This window comes from Impatiens glandulifera, chromosome 2 (assembly GCF_907164915.1).
Source record: "Impatiens glandulifera chromosome 2, dImpGla2.1, whole genome shotgun sequence".
Classification (NCBI taxonomy): domain Eukaryota; kingdom Viridiplantae; phylum Streptophyta; class Magnoliopsida; order Ericales; family Balsaminaceae; genus Impatiens; species Impatiens glandulifera.
The window spans coordinates 691,539-708,207 of record NC_061863.1 but is presented as its reverse complement, the minus strand read 5'-3'; the positions used below and the strand labels follow the sequence as shown (position 1 = coordinate 708,207).

The 16,669-nt window shown below is 34.9% G+C and overlaps 2 protein-coding genes across 2 annotated transcripts; both read left to right on the top strand.

The window, feature by feature from the left end:
- Positions 1 to 2,290: 2,290 nt before the first annotated feature.
- Positions 2,291 to 3,493, top strand: LOC124928108. Its single transcript, XM_047468636.1, has one exon. It carries the CDS (start codon positions 2,291 to 2,293, stop codon positions 3,491 to 3,493), a length of 1,203 nt encoding a protein of 400 aa, XP_047324592.1.
- Positions 3,494 to 12,842: 9,349 nt separating this feature from the next.
- Positions 12,843 to 13,652, top strand: LOC124928092 (N-glycosylase/DNA lyase-like). Its single transcript, XM_047468623.1, has one exon. The coding sequence runs from the start codon at positions 12,843 to 12,845 to the stop codon at positions 13,650 to 13,652; it is 810 nt and encodes a 269-aa protein (XP_047324579.1).
- The last annotated feature ends 3,017 nt before the right edge of the window (positions 13,653 to 16,669 follow it).

The window sequence follows — 16,669 nt, the reverse complement described above, 5'->3', positions numbered from 1 at the left end:
CAACATCGAAGACAACACCCACTTGATCATGATTTTAAATTCTCCATTATTAGGATTTAGGATTATCCAAACTATTTAAAAAAAATAAATTTTTTAATTTATTTTTCTTTAAATTAAATTTCATCTCAATATAATATAATTTTTTTTATTTATGTCTACATCGTTTAATAAAAAATATATATATTTTATTTTTTTCAGATTCAAATTATAAACAAATAAAATTAATTATAACATTAAAAATTTAATAATATTTTTTTATAATTAAAAATATTGAACATTAAATAATAAAATAAATTAAGCAATTAGATTTTCTTAATCCAAAAAATTAGCATGGGAAGAACTATTCCGAACCGAATCTAAATTACAAGATTAGATTAACTATTCGGTTTTAATTAAATTTAGATTAAGTTTAATTCGGATTAGATTTAAATAATTCAATTAATTTAAAATTATTGAATAATTTCACGTTGACATTTACAAAGATATAAATATTTTTTAATTTGAATTGTCCAAACTATATTAAATTCAATCCATATTCAATGCAATTCATATCCAATCTTCAATGATTTATTTTGAATTTAATATGAATCATATAAAACAAATTGATTTGTATACCTTTTTCTCATCGTTGATAAAATATGGCTACAATAGTAAGTTTTGTCCCTAAAAGGTGGTTACATGAATAAAATAATGTCGTGTTATAAGAATAAATTATTGTCACCAAATTTACATGTATTACTAATTATTTTTATTTCACTGAATATAAATAAGAATTTCAAATTAATTTTCTTAATAAAAAAAAATAAATCTTAATATTGCCAAACACAAACAAATATTATTTGCATATTAAAAACTAAATATGACAAATTTAATAAAATTACCAAATAAAAAATAAACAAATAGATACTAATATTAAAAAAAGTAGTCATAAGACAGACAGGGATCGATGAGCTGATCATTCTTGGTATGGCTCCTCCTCGTGATCCTCGCGTCTGTCCTCATTGGCGCCTGCCTGCCTGCCTGCCTGCCTGTGTTGATTGATTTCGTCCGGCCAGCGATTCAGAGGTTGCCGATCTGATGATGCATTATTTGCAGTTTCCCAAAGGAGGGGCTCCTGTCGTTTGTGATAGAGGAAAGGGAAAAGAGCAGATGATGAACAAGGCAAAAGGATGTGCTCTGTCCGTTGGGTCTAGGTCCTTTATTGTGCGGCCTAGTTTGGCGTGTTATTCTTCTTTTTCTTAGTCTGACAAAAACGAACAACATTAATGGATATAAATAATTTATTTTAAAACCATTTAATATATAAAAAAATTTACTATTATAATGTAAAATTAGGGTGTTTATATTTTATAAAGAATAGGGCATGAGGTGTCATGTCAGAATTTATTAAAACCGAATAGTCAAAAACAAAATCTCCTTGATTTGTTCAATTGTCATCATTACTTAAAATTATTAGTGTAAAGACTCATAACTCATTAATAAATCATAATAACTCATGGCCACGAGCACGAATCTTTATACTAATTAATGTCCTCGTCTGAAAAACGAAAAATTTAATTTGAAGTGGTTTAAATTATTATATGTAAAAATAAAAAAAAAACAAACTAATAAACTTTCAAAATTATTTTGGTTTACGGCACAATGTCGCTAGCAGAATAGAATACAACACAAGATAGACTCTTTTAAAAAAAAAAAAAAAAAAGTCTTTGTATCAAAAATTGTAAATATTAATAAACGACATAATTGTGATTCGATGACAACGGGTACCCTACTTGTCGAATAGTAAAGTACCCAAACCCGATTTACATTTTACTATCTGAAACCCGAATTTCATTACCTGATTAAAAAACTAATTATTAGATTATAAAGTTAGAAGAATAAAAAAACATAAATAACTTTAAAATTAATAATATCGAAATATTAAAAATACTTACCTACATATACTTATTTGGTAAGCTATTAAAAAAAAAAAAATTAAAAAAGAATGAAAATTTGAATATAAAAATTAATGAGAGGATGTAATATTTTGATAAAGTAAGTTGTAAATAAAGATTTAAGTAGATAATATTTTATTGGTAATATAAAAAATTTAAAGATGGATTGGAGTGTATTTATGATAAAGATATTTGGAGTGAAAAGTGTGGATAAGATTAATTTAAATGATGTATTCATGAGAGGTTTATAATGATGAATAATTTGAAAAGTTATATAAATTTTAATAAAAATAAAGTTGGGTTTTGGTATATAAAAGATTTGGAATCATTTGAAATTGTGAAAACGAAAAGTAAAAATGCTAGAACTTTGGCTTGAGTTGGGAGTGGAAACTTTGAGATGGATTAACTATGGGGAGGAGGAGCAAATAAGTGCAGTGAGAAGAGAGGCTCACTCTCATGAAGGCTTCAGTTTAGAAAAAGAAGTGTGCAACCATGGCTTCTTTATGATGGCTCCAAATGTATGGAACCCGTCAAAGAAGACACTAGGGCGCCCTCTTCGTCTTCTGTCTGATCCTTCTTCTTCGGTCTACGTTACCATTTCTCAACGTCGTCTCAGCCGTTACCTTATTATTGGCAAAAGTTGCACCAACAACAACATGACGGTTACTTTTCTCCTTGTTCGGTTTCATGACACTGATCATCTCTCTTCCTATGACCGTGAATATATCCTGAAACAAATTGTCAGGATGCTAAGGTTATCACCTCAGGATGACAAGGATGTGACGGAGTTCCAAAAACTGCATCCACTTGCCAAACAGAATGGTTTCGGTCGTCTTTTTCGCTCTCCAACACTATTTGAAGACGTTATCAAGTCCATTCTTCTTTGCAATTGTAACTGGACTAGGTCATTGCAGATGGCTGAGGCTCTTTGTGGGCTTCAACTGGAACTTGGCACAAGAACAAAATCAAAACTCGGGAATTTCCCTAACCCGGAGGAGCTGGCTGATTTCCGTGAGAGTTTCCTGAAGCAGCGGTGCAACTTGGGTTACAGAGCACTTCATATTATCGAACTGGCTATGAAGATCACATATGAACATCTCGATCTTGAAGAAATGTTGGCGGTAGAAGAAGAAACAACTGCCTTTAACAAACTAATGGAGCTAAATGGTTTTGGGCCCTTTGTTTGCGCTAATGTGCTCATGTGCATGGGATTCTATATCCGGGTTCCTGTTGACACTGAAACCCGTCGCCATCTATCAGATTACCATTCGATTGATCGGAATGTTGTTAAAACATCCTCCAATGACGTCATTATTGAAGACATTTATGGAAAATATTCTCCTTTTCAATGCCTGGCTTACTGGTTTGAGCTGGTGGACTATTATCAGAAGGAACTTGGACTGAAGTTGAGTGAACTGCCGCATTCCAAGTATGGATCTGTGACAGGTACGTTAATGGCTAAGAAGTTCACCTCCGAAGAAGAATCGACCCCACCGACCAAGATGCAGAAAAAGAAGCAACCGGCCAGGAGATCAAACAAGAAATGGAAATTTGTTTAACTACGTACCTACTTACATCATTCTAAGCAAGCTACTCTTTCAGAAATTTGTAAGGCTCTTAAGCTAGAACAATTTGATCTCTACTCTACCGATTAAGTATTCTATATATTTTGGTTGTTTATTAATTTTGTTGTTTGATTTATAAATTAGTCGTTCATATATAATTGTTTGTTGTGATTGGTTACAACTTATTTCCTAGCTAGTCTAGGTTAGTTGCTCAAGAATCCAGATTAAGATCTTATCAAAGGTTTGATAAGTTAACAACAGTGTTCTTGAGCTTGATCAGCTCAATCAAGAAATGCTGCTCTTCGATCGATATTAAAACCCATGCATCTAATTAACCAACCAACCACTCGATCGATCCACCTAGCTAACGACAACTAGGAGTAGGATAGAATATTTAATTAAATACTCGAATATCTGTGCTTGTTGTTCCATTTCATGTTCGTCGTTGGATTACAACCAACCAAGCAGTGCATGCAAGGGTGGTTGTACGTACGTAGTTAATTTCTAGCTAGCTACGGAGAGATAGAGAAGAAGAAGAAGAAGAGTCCAAGGCTGCTTTGCTCAAATCATCGTTGAAGGAAGCCCATGCTCAAAGTCAAAGTCGCTCTCGATCGGTTGACGAATGTTCGAAAAAAGGATCAACATTCATGTCCAGCCACATTATTATGCCACATTTACAAAATTGACAAAATCACTTATTATATTATAGGTAGTATATATTATGAGTTCTCCAGTTTCCAGTCCTCAGAAATTTTTGGACCCCTCAACTTTTTTAGGGTCCAATTTTGCCTTCAAAGTTCCAGTTTCATTTCATTTTAATTATATTCCAAATTTTACAACTTAATTAGACTATCAAACTCTTTTCAAACAGGCCTCTAGACTAGACTTCATCTTTCTCCAGTTTAGTTTTGACCATAAGTCTTAATTTTGAAATTATTTCTTTCAAAAATATCATTCTTTAATTGATTTGAATATTTAAATTATTTTAGAAAAATCTGAAAAAACACGCATGGTGTTCAAAAATATTATTTAGTGTTGGTTATGAATTTAGTGATATATATATGAAGAAATTAAAGAAAGACACAAGAAGAGAGATATAATTAAGGTGATATTTAGTGTTGGTTGTGAATTGAAATTGAAGATGGTTTCTGTTTATATACTATGGTTTATTTGGAGAGAAATTAAACAATTTTTGATCAAGTTGGTGGGGAGAGAATTTGATCTTTTTATTCTCTCAGCCAAAAAGCTGATAGAGAGAAATTTAAAGACGAGCAATAGAATTCAAGTGACTCGTCTCCTTATCAACCGCATAATCCCCACATACCTTAACACACAAAATGTGAAAATCAAAATTATTACCTTTAAGCGTCGGTGTATTGTCTTCAACATTTACTCTTTGCGGCGTGTATTATTATGCTCCGAAAAAACTGAGTTGTGTTGCATAGACTCCATAGTTAATGAAACATAGATGGGACCAGCTAGGTCAAAGCTAATACGATGCCTCTGCTTTTGATTTTTTTAAATTGGTACGGTATTATGTGGTATTTCCAAAACCAAAGTTTGGACCGAGCTATTTATTCAATTACCTCATATTTCATTCTCTTACATGGTGTGACGCCCTGAAATCCTAATTTCGTGCATCTAATTCAGCGTAATATATGTCATAAACGCGGAAGCGCTAGGGTGTCTTTCTAAGGTTGGTGTTGAAATGATTGATATAAAAGTCGGTCCTACGGTCTCGGTCCCTCCTTCCACACGCATCTCCGACACCATGCTCGACTCCAAATCTTCCTCCACTTGTCATAAAAACATGTGGTTTGATCCACCTACACCACACAAGCATAATGAGTCGATAGACCCAGCAAGCATTTTAAAATAATACATAAAAGACATTTAAACTACATTGCATCCATGAGGTTTTTAAAGGAATATCATCATTAGTTCTTGTACAGTTTCATACTTGAGCACATGTTTGGGACCCTAGACCTTGGGAGCTGATCTCCAAGGTGAGGCATCCAACCGGCAATTCCGTCATCACATGAATTTGGAATTCGACTACCAGAGATCATCTTGGTAGCCATCCTCCCATATCCGTCAATTCCTTCATCATGATCACTTTGATTCCATAGCCCTTAACTTAAAAACATCATTCTGTAGAAAAACATAGACTTGCAATGAAAATATGCTTTGAAAACATTATGCATCGTTTATATAAAATACACGAATAAATAACATTGTGTGAGTTTTAAAAGATATATAATAAAGAATGTATAATAATTCAGATTTATAAACTTAAATAAAATTTATAAAGTAAAGAAAAGAGAGTATATATATTATATTTATAAATTTAAATAAAATTAAAATATATGTGTTATTTTATTTTAATATTTATATAATATATTTAATTAATTGAGAGAGAAATTAATAAGTTAATTAATAGTTTAGGGAGAAAGACGAGAGATTAATTAATAGTTAAGAGAGATAAGTTAATTAAGAGCTTGTTTGAGTAAGTGGTTTTTTGGGTTTTTTTTTTCAAATAAACCTTTGTGTTTTGTTGGATTAAAAGTACGACGGAATTGGGTTTTATTTATTTTTTACCAAATTACTTTTTATCTTTTTAGATTTTTATTTTGAATTTAATATGAATCATATAAAACAAATTGATTTGTATACCTTTTTCTCATCGTTGATAAAATATGGCTACAATAGTAAGTTTTGTCCCTAAAAGGTGGTTACATGAATAAAATAATGTCGTGTTATAAGAATAAATTATTGTCACCAAATTTACATGTATTACTAATTATTTTTATTTCACTGAATATAAATAAGAATTTCAAATTAATTTTCTTAATAAAAAAAAATAAATCTTAATATTGCCAAACACAAACAAATATTATTTGCATGTTAAAAACTAAATATGACAAATTTAATAAAACTGAACCCGCTTACAAAATTACCAAATAAAAAATAAATAAACAGATAGTAATATTAAAAAAAGTAGTCATAAGACAGGGATCGATGAGCTGATCATTCTTGGTATGGCTCCTCCTCGTGATCCTCGCGTCTGTCCTCATTGGCGCCTGCCTGCCTGCCTGCCTGCCTGCCTGCCTGTGTTGATTGATTTCGTCCGGCCAGCGATTCAGAGGTTGCCGATCTGATGATGCATTATTTGCAGTTTCCCAAAGGGGCTCCTGCTGTCGTTTGTGATAGAGGAAAGGGAAAAGAGCAGATGATGAACAAGGCAAAAAGGATGTGCTCTGTCCGTCGGTTGTCGTCGTCTGTATGATTTGAGATATTTTGGGTCTAGGTCCTTTATTGTGCGGCCTAGTTTGGCGTGTTATTCTTCTTTTTCTTAGTAACAACATTAATGGATATAAATAATTTATTTTAAAACCATTTAATATATAAAAAAATTTACTATTATAATGTAAAATTAGGGTGTTTATATTTTATAAAGAATAGGGCATGAGGTCTCATGTCAGAGTTTATTAAAACCGAATAGTCAAAAACAAAATCTCCTTGATTTGTTCAATTATCATCATTACTTAAAATTATTAGTGTAAAGACTCGTAACTCATTAATAAATCATAATAACTCATGGCCACGAGCACGAATCTTTATACTAATTAATGTCCTCGTCTGAAAAACGAAAAATTTAATTTGAAGTGGTTTAAATTATTATATGTAAAAATAAAAAAAAACAAACTAATAAACTTTCAAAATTATTTTGGTTTACGGCACAATGTCGCTAGCAGAATAGAATACAACACAAGATAGACTCTTCTCTAAAAAAACAGTCTTTTATCAAAATTTGTAAATATTAATAAACGACGTATATTGTCATTTGATGACAACGGGTACCCTACTTGTCGAATAGTAAAGTACCCAAACCCGATTTACATTTTACTATCTGACCCCGAAAACTAATTATTAGATTATAAAGTTAGAAGAATAAAAAAATATAAATAATTTTAAAATTAGTAATATCGAAATATTAAAAATACTTACCTACATATACTTATTTGGTAAGCTATTACAAAAAAAAAAAAAATTAAAAAAGAATGAAAATTTGAATATAAAAATTAATGAAAGGATGTAATATTTTGATAAAGTAAGTTGTAAATAAAGATTTAAGTAGATAATATTTTATTGGTAATATAAAAAATTTAAAGATGGATTGGAGTGTATTTATGATAAAGATATTTGGAGTGAAGTGTGGATAAGATTAATTTAAATGATGTATTTATGAGAGGTTTATAATGATGAATAATTTGAAAAGTGATATAAATTTTAATAAAAATAAAGTTGGGTTTTGGTATATAAAAGATTTGGAATCATTTGAAATTGTGAAAACGAAAAGTAAAAATGTTAGAACTTTGGCTTGAGTTGGGAGTGGAAACTTTGAGATGGATTAACTATGGGGAGGAGGAGCAAATAAGTGCAGTGAGAAGAGAGGCTCACTCTCATGAAGGCTTCAGTTTAGAAAAAGAAGTGTGCAACCATGGCTTCTTTATGATGGCTCCAAATGTATGGAACCCGTCAAAGAAGACACTAGGGCGCCCTCTTCGTCTTCTGTCCGATCCTTCTTCTTCGGTCTACGTTACCATTTCTCAACGTCGTCTCAGCCGTTACCTTATTATTGGCAAAAGTTGCACCAACAACAACATGATGGTTACTTTTCTCCTTGTTCGGTTTCATGACACTGATCATCTCTCTTCCTATGACCGTGAATATTGTAGTATTCAGAAATAAAATGTAGTAATTTGATTGATAAGAGATTTGGCTTAAATAGCCTTACAGCCTAAAACTTAGTCAACAACTGAAAAGCATAAAAATAGGATAAACTAAGTCAGCCTAAAAACAAGGCACGTCAAAGGAAATAAAATAAACTGCTACTGCTAACTGCTATTACTACTAACTGCTACTAATACTAACTGCTATTAAGACTTAGTCTTTTATTTTGCTAATACTAAATTTCTTCAACAAACTCTCCCCTAAACTGAATATCATCACTTCAGTTTATACTCTGCATCCTGCAAATTCCAAGTTTTGCCCTGAGTTTTTCAAATGACTCCAACTTCAATGCTTTCGTCATTATGTCTGCAGTCTGTTCATGTGTTGCACAATATGCAAACTCAACTTCCCCATCATTAGACAGCTCACGTATAAAATGGTATCTAATATGAATGTGCTTACTTCTACCATGTAACACTGCATTTTTAGCAAGCTTTATGGTAGATGAGTTATCACAGAACAAAGTAATACACTCATTATGAGAATAGAACAATGTTTTAAGCAGTCTTTTCATCCACACTGCCTGACAAGCACACAATGCTGCAGCTACAAACTCAGCTTCTGTAGTAGATAGTGTTACAATAGGTTGCTTCTTAGATGCCCAAGCCACAGCCCCTTTTCCCAATGTAAAAACATAGCCAGAAGTGCTTCTTCTATCATCAAGATCTCCAGCATAATCACTATCTGTAAAGCCAACCAAATTTCCTTCATTTCCTCTGTTGTATAAAATGCCAAGATCCAATGTACCCTTTATGTATCTGATCACCTTCTTAGCTGCATTCAAGTGAATTTCTGTAGGCCTTTCCATGTATCGACTAATCAAGCCAACTGCATACATCAGATCAGGTCTGGTTACAGTCAAGTATCTGAGACTTCCTACTATCCTCTTGTAATTTGTAGCATCCACAGGAGGTCCCTCTTCATCCTTGATAAGTTTAATACCTGGAACTATTGGATTCTTTACAGCATTGCAGTCCATCATCCCAAACTTATCAAGTATTTCAGTGGCATACTTCTTTTGACTAATGAAAATTCCTTTCTTGCCTTGTTGAACTTCTACACCCAAAAAATACTTCATTTTCCCAAGGTCTGTCATCTCAAACTCCAGCTTCATAGACTTCTTGAAATCCTCAATCAAGCATTCATCATTCCCAGTCACAACAAGATCATCAACATATAAGCTCACAATGATGATTTTATATCTTGATACAACCTTGATAAACAATGTAGGTTCTGATATACATTTTTGAAAACCATCTTTGACAAAATATGAGTCTATGCGACTATACCATGCCCTTGGAGCTTGTTTGAGACCGTACAAAGCTTTATTCAACTTATAAACCTTGTGTTCTTCTTCCTTTTTTATGAAACCTTCTGGTTGTTCAACAAAGACTTCTTCATCTAGCTTTCCATATAAAAATGCACTTTTTACATCTAGTTGAAAAACAGTCCACCCCTTTTGTGCAGCAACAGCTATAACTAACCTGATAGTGTCCCATCTAGCCACAGGTGCAAACACTTCATTGTAGTCTACTCCATACTTTTGTGCATACCCTTTCACTACAAGCCTAGCCTTGTGTTTCTCAATCTCTCCTTTCTCATTCAACTTCGTTTTGAATACCCATTTCACCCCAATAGGTTTGGCTCCTTTAGGAAGTTCAACTAAATTCCAAGTTGAATTCTTCTCTATAGCTTGTATTTCTACTTTCATTGCATCTGTCCAATTTGAGTTTGTTACTGCTTCTTCAAAATTAACAGGATCTTGAGAGACAAGAAGAGCTAGATTCACATTTTCTTCATCTGAAATATCTTCTCCCATCACATAATCTTCTTGCCATCTAGGTGCATTTCTCAACCTTATTATAGGTGTTCTTTGGTTTTGAATTGTAGATTCTGGATTATCTGATCCACTGTTTGTATCTTGATCTGATCCATCATCACTTTGAGATTTATTCTGTACAGCAACATCAATTTCTTCTAATATGTCACCAGCCCATTTAAGTTCTGTTTCTCCATCTTCATTCCAGTTCCAACTTTTCCCTTCCTCAAAGACCACGTCTCTACTAATGACAATTTTCTTAGTAACTGGATCATACAAACGATAAGCCTTTGACTGGTTGCTAACTCCAAAGAACACACAACAATGGCTTTTGTCATCCAGCTTAGCTCTCTTCTGATCTGGAACATGCACATGGCCAATACACCCAAACACCCTCAAATGTTCCACTGATGGTAACACACCAGTCCAAGCCTCTTCTGGTGTTTTCCCTTTAACAGATTTAGTGAAACTCCTATTTATCACATAAACACACCATTGCACAGCCTCTGTCCAGAAAATCTTTGGAACATTTCTTCCTGTCATCACACTTCTTACAGCATTCATTATAGTTCTATTCCTCCTCTCAACCACACCATTCTGTTGAGGAGTATAGGCTGTAGTTAACTGTCTTTTAATTCCTTTACTCACACAGAAATCATCAAACTCTTCTGAATTAAATTCACCCCCTCTGTCAGTACGTAAACATAATATTGATTCACCACATTCTTTCTCAACTAAAGCCTTAAACTTCTTAAACATTTCAAAACTTCCAGATTTTTCAGCAAGAAAATAGACCCACAATTTTCTACTAAAATCATCAATAAAACTAAGAAAATACCTCTTTCCACTTGATGATACTGGTGTAATGGGACCACACAGATCTGAATGAACTAACTGTAATTTCTTGGTAGCCCTCCATTCATTCTTCTTTGGCATTTTTTGCCTCGGTTGCTTACCAACCAGACATTCAGAGCAGATGTCCTTTGGAATGTTGATTATAGGCAGCCCCTTCACTAACTTCTGATTTTGCATAGTTTGTAAGGCTTTGTAGTTGAGGTGACTGAATCGACAATGCCATAACTTGACCAAATCTTCTGTGACTGTTTGTAGACAGATTGAGGATTGAGGATGAGTGACAGTCTTTATTATTATGTCAAATCTGAGAACAAACAATCTGTTTGCTGTCATCATTGATGTGAGTATCAATCCCTTTTCTGGATGAAAGATCTTACATTTGCCATTCTGAATTAGAATTGAAAGACCATTTTCTGAAAGTTGCCCTATGCTCAACAAATTGTTTTTGAGGTCTGGAACATAAAAAACTCCAGAAATTGTATGTTTTTGGGCTCCAATATGCATCCTTATACTTCCTTTACCACTAATTGTAAGTATTGATCCATTTCCAAGCTTGACAGTACTATTAAAACTTTGGTCTAGTTGAGAAAACCAATTCTTGTGTCCACACATATGATTAGAGCAACCAGAGTCTAAGAACCATGATTCTTTTGGCTCTAGCTCAGATATTTCAGTCTCTTGATTTTCTGCATAAGCCATCAACAACATTTCTTCTTCTTCGTTAAATTCTGCATAATTTGCCTTATCTTCCCATGATGGACACTCATATTGATAGTGTCCAAGTTTGTGACAATTGTAGCACTGTACTAGATCCTTATTTCTAGGTACTCTGCCTCTTCCTCTTCCTCTTCCTCTACCTCTAGGTGAACCTCTTCCTCTTCCCCTGCCTCTTCCTCCATCTGGTACATATGCACCAAGGGCATGTTCTTCTCCCTTTTCTGTCTTCTTGAACTTATGTTCATGAACAGATAATGAGCTTTGCAGCTCATCAATTGACATTTGTCTTGTATCTCTTGCCTCTTCGATTGCAACCACCACGTACATGAATCTCTCGGTTAACGTCCTGAGTATCTTTTCCACCACCAGGTAGTCGGGCATCACCTCACCATTGCTACGCATCTGGTTTGCCACAGCCAATACCTTTGTAAAGTACTCCTTAATCGTTTCACCTTGCTTCATTTCAAGCACTTCAAACTCTCTTCTCAAGGAGTTCAACAACGACCTTTTAACCTTTTCATTTCCCCCAAATTTCGTTTTCAGAGAATTCCAGATGATGTTTGAGGAACTTCGATCAAGAATCTGTTCGAACGTAACCCGATTGATTGCCTGGAAAAGGATATACTTTACTTTGCAATCCTTTGTCGTCGCCTCAGCAGAGGGGTTCTCCTTTTCGATTCCATTCTCTACGATACTCCATAACCCTTTAGCCATCAACAAATTTTTCATCAATTCACTCCAATGATCATAGTGTTGGCCGTCGAATTGAGGAACTTGGACGAGACTACCCTTATCGTCACCCATGGCTTCTTTGATAAACACACTAATTTCCTCACAAAACACTCGTGTTTAGTTTTAGGTATATGGCTCTGATACCAATTTGTAGTATTCAGAAATAAAATGTAGTAATTTGATTGATAAGAGATTTGGCTTAAATAGCCTTACAGCCTAAAACTTAGTCAACAACTGAAAAGCATAAAAATAGGATAAACTAAGTCAGCCTAAAAACAAGGCACGTCAAAGGAAATAAAATAAACTGCTACTGCTAACTGCTATTACTACTAACTGCTACTAATACTAACTGCTATTAAGACTTAGTCTTTTATTTTGCTAATACTAAATTTCTTCAACAAATATATCCTGAAACAAATTGTCAGGATGCTAAGGTTATCACCTCAGGATGACAAGGATGTGACGGAGTTCCAAAAACTGCATCCACTTGCCAAACAGAATGGTTTCGGTCGTCTTTTTCGCTCTCCAACACTATTTGAAGACGTTATCAAGTCCATTCTTCTTTGCAATTGTAACTGGACCAGGTCATTGCAGATGGCTGAGGCTCTTTGTGGGCTTCAACTGGAACTTGGCACGAGAACAAAATCAAAACTCGGGAATTTCCCTAACCCGGAAGAGCTGGCTGATTTCCGTGAGAGTTTCCTGAAGCAGCGGTGCAACTTGGGTTACAGAGCACTTCATATTATCGAACTGGCTATGAAGATCACATATGAACATCTCGATCTCGAAGAAATGTTGGCGGTAGAAGAAGAAACAACTGCCTTTAACAAACTAATGGAGCTAAATGGTTTTGGGCCCTTTGTTTGCGCTAATGTGCTCATGTGCATGGGATTCTATATCCGGGTTCCTGTTGACACTGAAACCCGTCGCCATCTATCAGATTACCATTCGATTGATCGGAATGTTGTTAAAACATCCTCCAATGACGTCATTATTGAAGACATTTATGGCAAATATTCTCCTTTTCAATGCCTGGCTTACTGGTTTGAGCTGGTGGACTATTATCAGAAGGAACTTGGACTGAAGTTGAGTGAACTGCCGCATTCCAAGTATGGATCTGTGACAGGTACGTTAATGGCTAAGAAGTTCACCTCCGAAGAAGAATCGACCCCACCGACCAAGATGCAGAAAAAGAAGCAACCCAGGAGATCAAACAAGAAATGGAAATTTGTTTAACTACCTACCTATATTATTTCTCAATCTTTTCAACCGCTTTGTAGCTTTCATGTACGACTTTTATTTTAATCTTTTTGTCAAATGATTGAACGTGGCTCATGTCATTTATAATTGAAGTTTTTGGCCAAGTGTTGTTAGCCTTCCTTAACTAGACAGAATGGGTAGTGAGTTGGATCGATATGGACCACAGTTATAAGTTAGGTAGAAAGAATTTTGATTGAGATGTCTTGTAGCTCTAAGAATTAATTACTGAATGAGTTCATATAACCACAAACTTACTATATTGGCTTACGTGCGATATATATAGAATGGGTTGTAGTTCTAATTATGTGTATTGCTTGATGTCAAAAGAAAGCTCACTTCTAGACCTTTCGATTGTTATCTTATAGAGCTTGATTTGTCCGGTCACCAGTGTATCCAAAATTATGGTCCTAGGAAGTGGAATCAAATGAATGTACATCAACTAGTGTAGACACTCGTGATCCTTTAATCTTCAACTTGTGCATATACAACTAGGAGTAGGATAGAATATTTGTGCTTGTTGTTCCATTTCATGTTCGTCGTTGGATTACAACCAACCAAGCAGTGCAAGGGTGGTTGTACGTACGTACGTAGTTAATTTCTAGCTAGCTACGGAGAGATAGAGAAGAAGAAGAAGAAGAAGAGGAGTCCAAGGCTGCTTTGCTCAAATCATCGTTGAAGGAAGCCCATGCTCAAAGTCAAAGTCGCTCTCGATCGGTTGACGAATGTTCGAAAAAAGGATCAACATTCATGTCCAGCCACATTATTATGCCACATTTACAAAATTGACAAAATCAGTTATTATAGGTAGTATATATTATGAGTTCTCCAGTTTCCAGTCCTCAGAAATTTTTGGACCCCTCTACTTTTTTAGGGTCCAATTTTGCCTTCAAAGTTCCAGTTTCATTTCATTTTAATTATATTCCAAATTTTACAACTTAATTAGACTATCAAACTCTTTTCAAACAGGCCTCTAGACTAGACTTCATCTTTCTCCAGTTTAGTTTTGACCATAAGTCTTAATTTTGAAATTATAATAAATTCTTTCAAAAATATCATTCTTTAATTGATTTGAATATTTAAATTATTTTAGAAAAATCTGAAAAAACACGCATGGTGTTCAAAAATATTATTTAGTGTTGGTTGTGAATTTAGTGATATATATATGAAGAAATTAAAGAAAGACACAAGAAGAGAGATATAATTAAGGTGATATTTAGTGTTGGTTGTGAATTGAAATTGAAGATGGTTTCTGTTTATATACTATGGTTTATTTGGAGAGAAATTAAACAATTTTTGATCAAGTTGGTGGGGAGAGAATTTGATCTTTTTATTCTCTCAGCCAAAAAGCTGATAGAGAGAAATTTAAAGATGAGCAATAGAATTCAAGTGACTCGTCTCCTTATCAACCGCATAATCCCCACATACCTTAACACACAAAATGTGAAAATCAAAATTATTACCTTTAAGCGTCGGTGTATTGTCTTCAACATTTACTCTTTGCGGCGTGTATTATTATGCGCCGAAAAAACTGAGTTGTGTTGCATAGACTCCATAGTTAATGAAACATAGATGGGACCAGCTAGGTCAAAGCTAATACGATGCCTCTGCTTTTGATTTTTTTAAATTGGTACGGTATAAAGTGGTATTTCCAAAACCAAAGTTTGGACCGAGCTCTTTATTCAATTACCTCATATTTCATTCTCTTACATGGTGTGATGCCCTGAAATCCTAATTTCGTGCATCTAATTCAGCGTAATATATGTCATAAACGCGGAAGCGCTAGGGTGTCTTTCAAAGGTTGGTGTTGAAATAATTGATATAAAAGTCGGTCCTACGGTCTCGGTCCCTCCTTCCACACGCATCTCCGACACCATGCTTGACTCCAAATCTTCCTTCACTTGTCATAAAAACATGTGGTTGGATCCACCTACACCACACAAGCATAGTGAGTCGATAGACTCAGCAAGCATTTTAAAATAATACATAAAAGACATTTAAACTACATTGCATCCATGAGGTTTTTAAGGGAATATCATCATTAGTTCTTGTACAGTTTCATACTTGAGCACATGTTTGGGACCCTAGACCTTGGGAGCTGATCTCCAAGGTGAGGCATCCAACCGTCAATTTCGTCATCACATGAATTTGGAATCCGACTACCAGAGATCAATTTCCTCTGCAGGCATGCCTACGAGCTCCTCGAGCTCGGTCAGCCGCGTGTCCGTTTCTGCTTCAAAATCTTCTTGGACCGCACGGCTGCTGCTACTAGTCTTCTTCATTATTTTCTTTCGCCCAAAATATACGTCGCTGTGCTCTGATACCACTTATAACGAAGGGTCTGTCTAACACGGAAAAACACACCAAAATTTCAAAACTTTGGCTAACCCTTTGTCCGGCTCAGGTCCTCCTCGCAAGCACCTGATCAGCCAACTCTCTCCAAGAAAGAACAGAATATAACGAAGATATAAAACAGCAAAGAGGCAACACAATTACGGCCGAAGCCAACCCTGTATCTTACTATTGATTCACACTCAACCAAAGAAGTTTACAAGGAACCCACGGGTAGGCACAATCCCCAGGCTCAAGAATATCTCTCTAGTTCTTAATTGATGACTTGATCGATTTCTTGATTGAATGCCTTAGGGTCGCCTCCTCTAGAGATATAAAATAGGATAGAAAACGTGTACAACTAACTTTGCCTAAGTCTACGCTGAATAATTCATCTAAGACTTAGTCTACCGAAAATATAGGGACTTTGATCGGGCCTTACCGAAATACTCGGTCTCGGCCAAGACTTCTTCCATCTTTGACTTAACGTTGCGCCTTTCTTCGGTCGCCCAGTGGATCGGGACCTTATAGGTCCAAAACTGGCCCAAGGCCCAATCCCTGGTCGAGGCCTGACCCATGCACAATGATCTGGCCCATGCTGAAACGCTTCGGTCCTCGGTCTTCTTTTTCCCCTCGGTCGGATGCGTCGGCCAGGCTACCTTCTC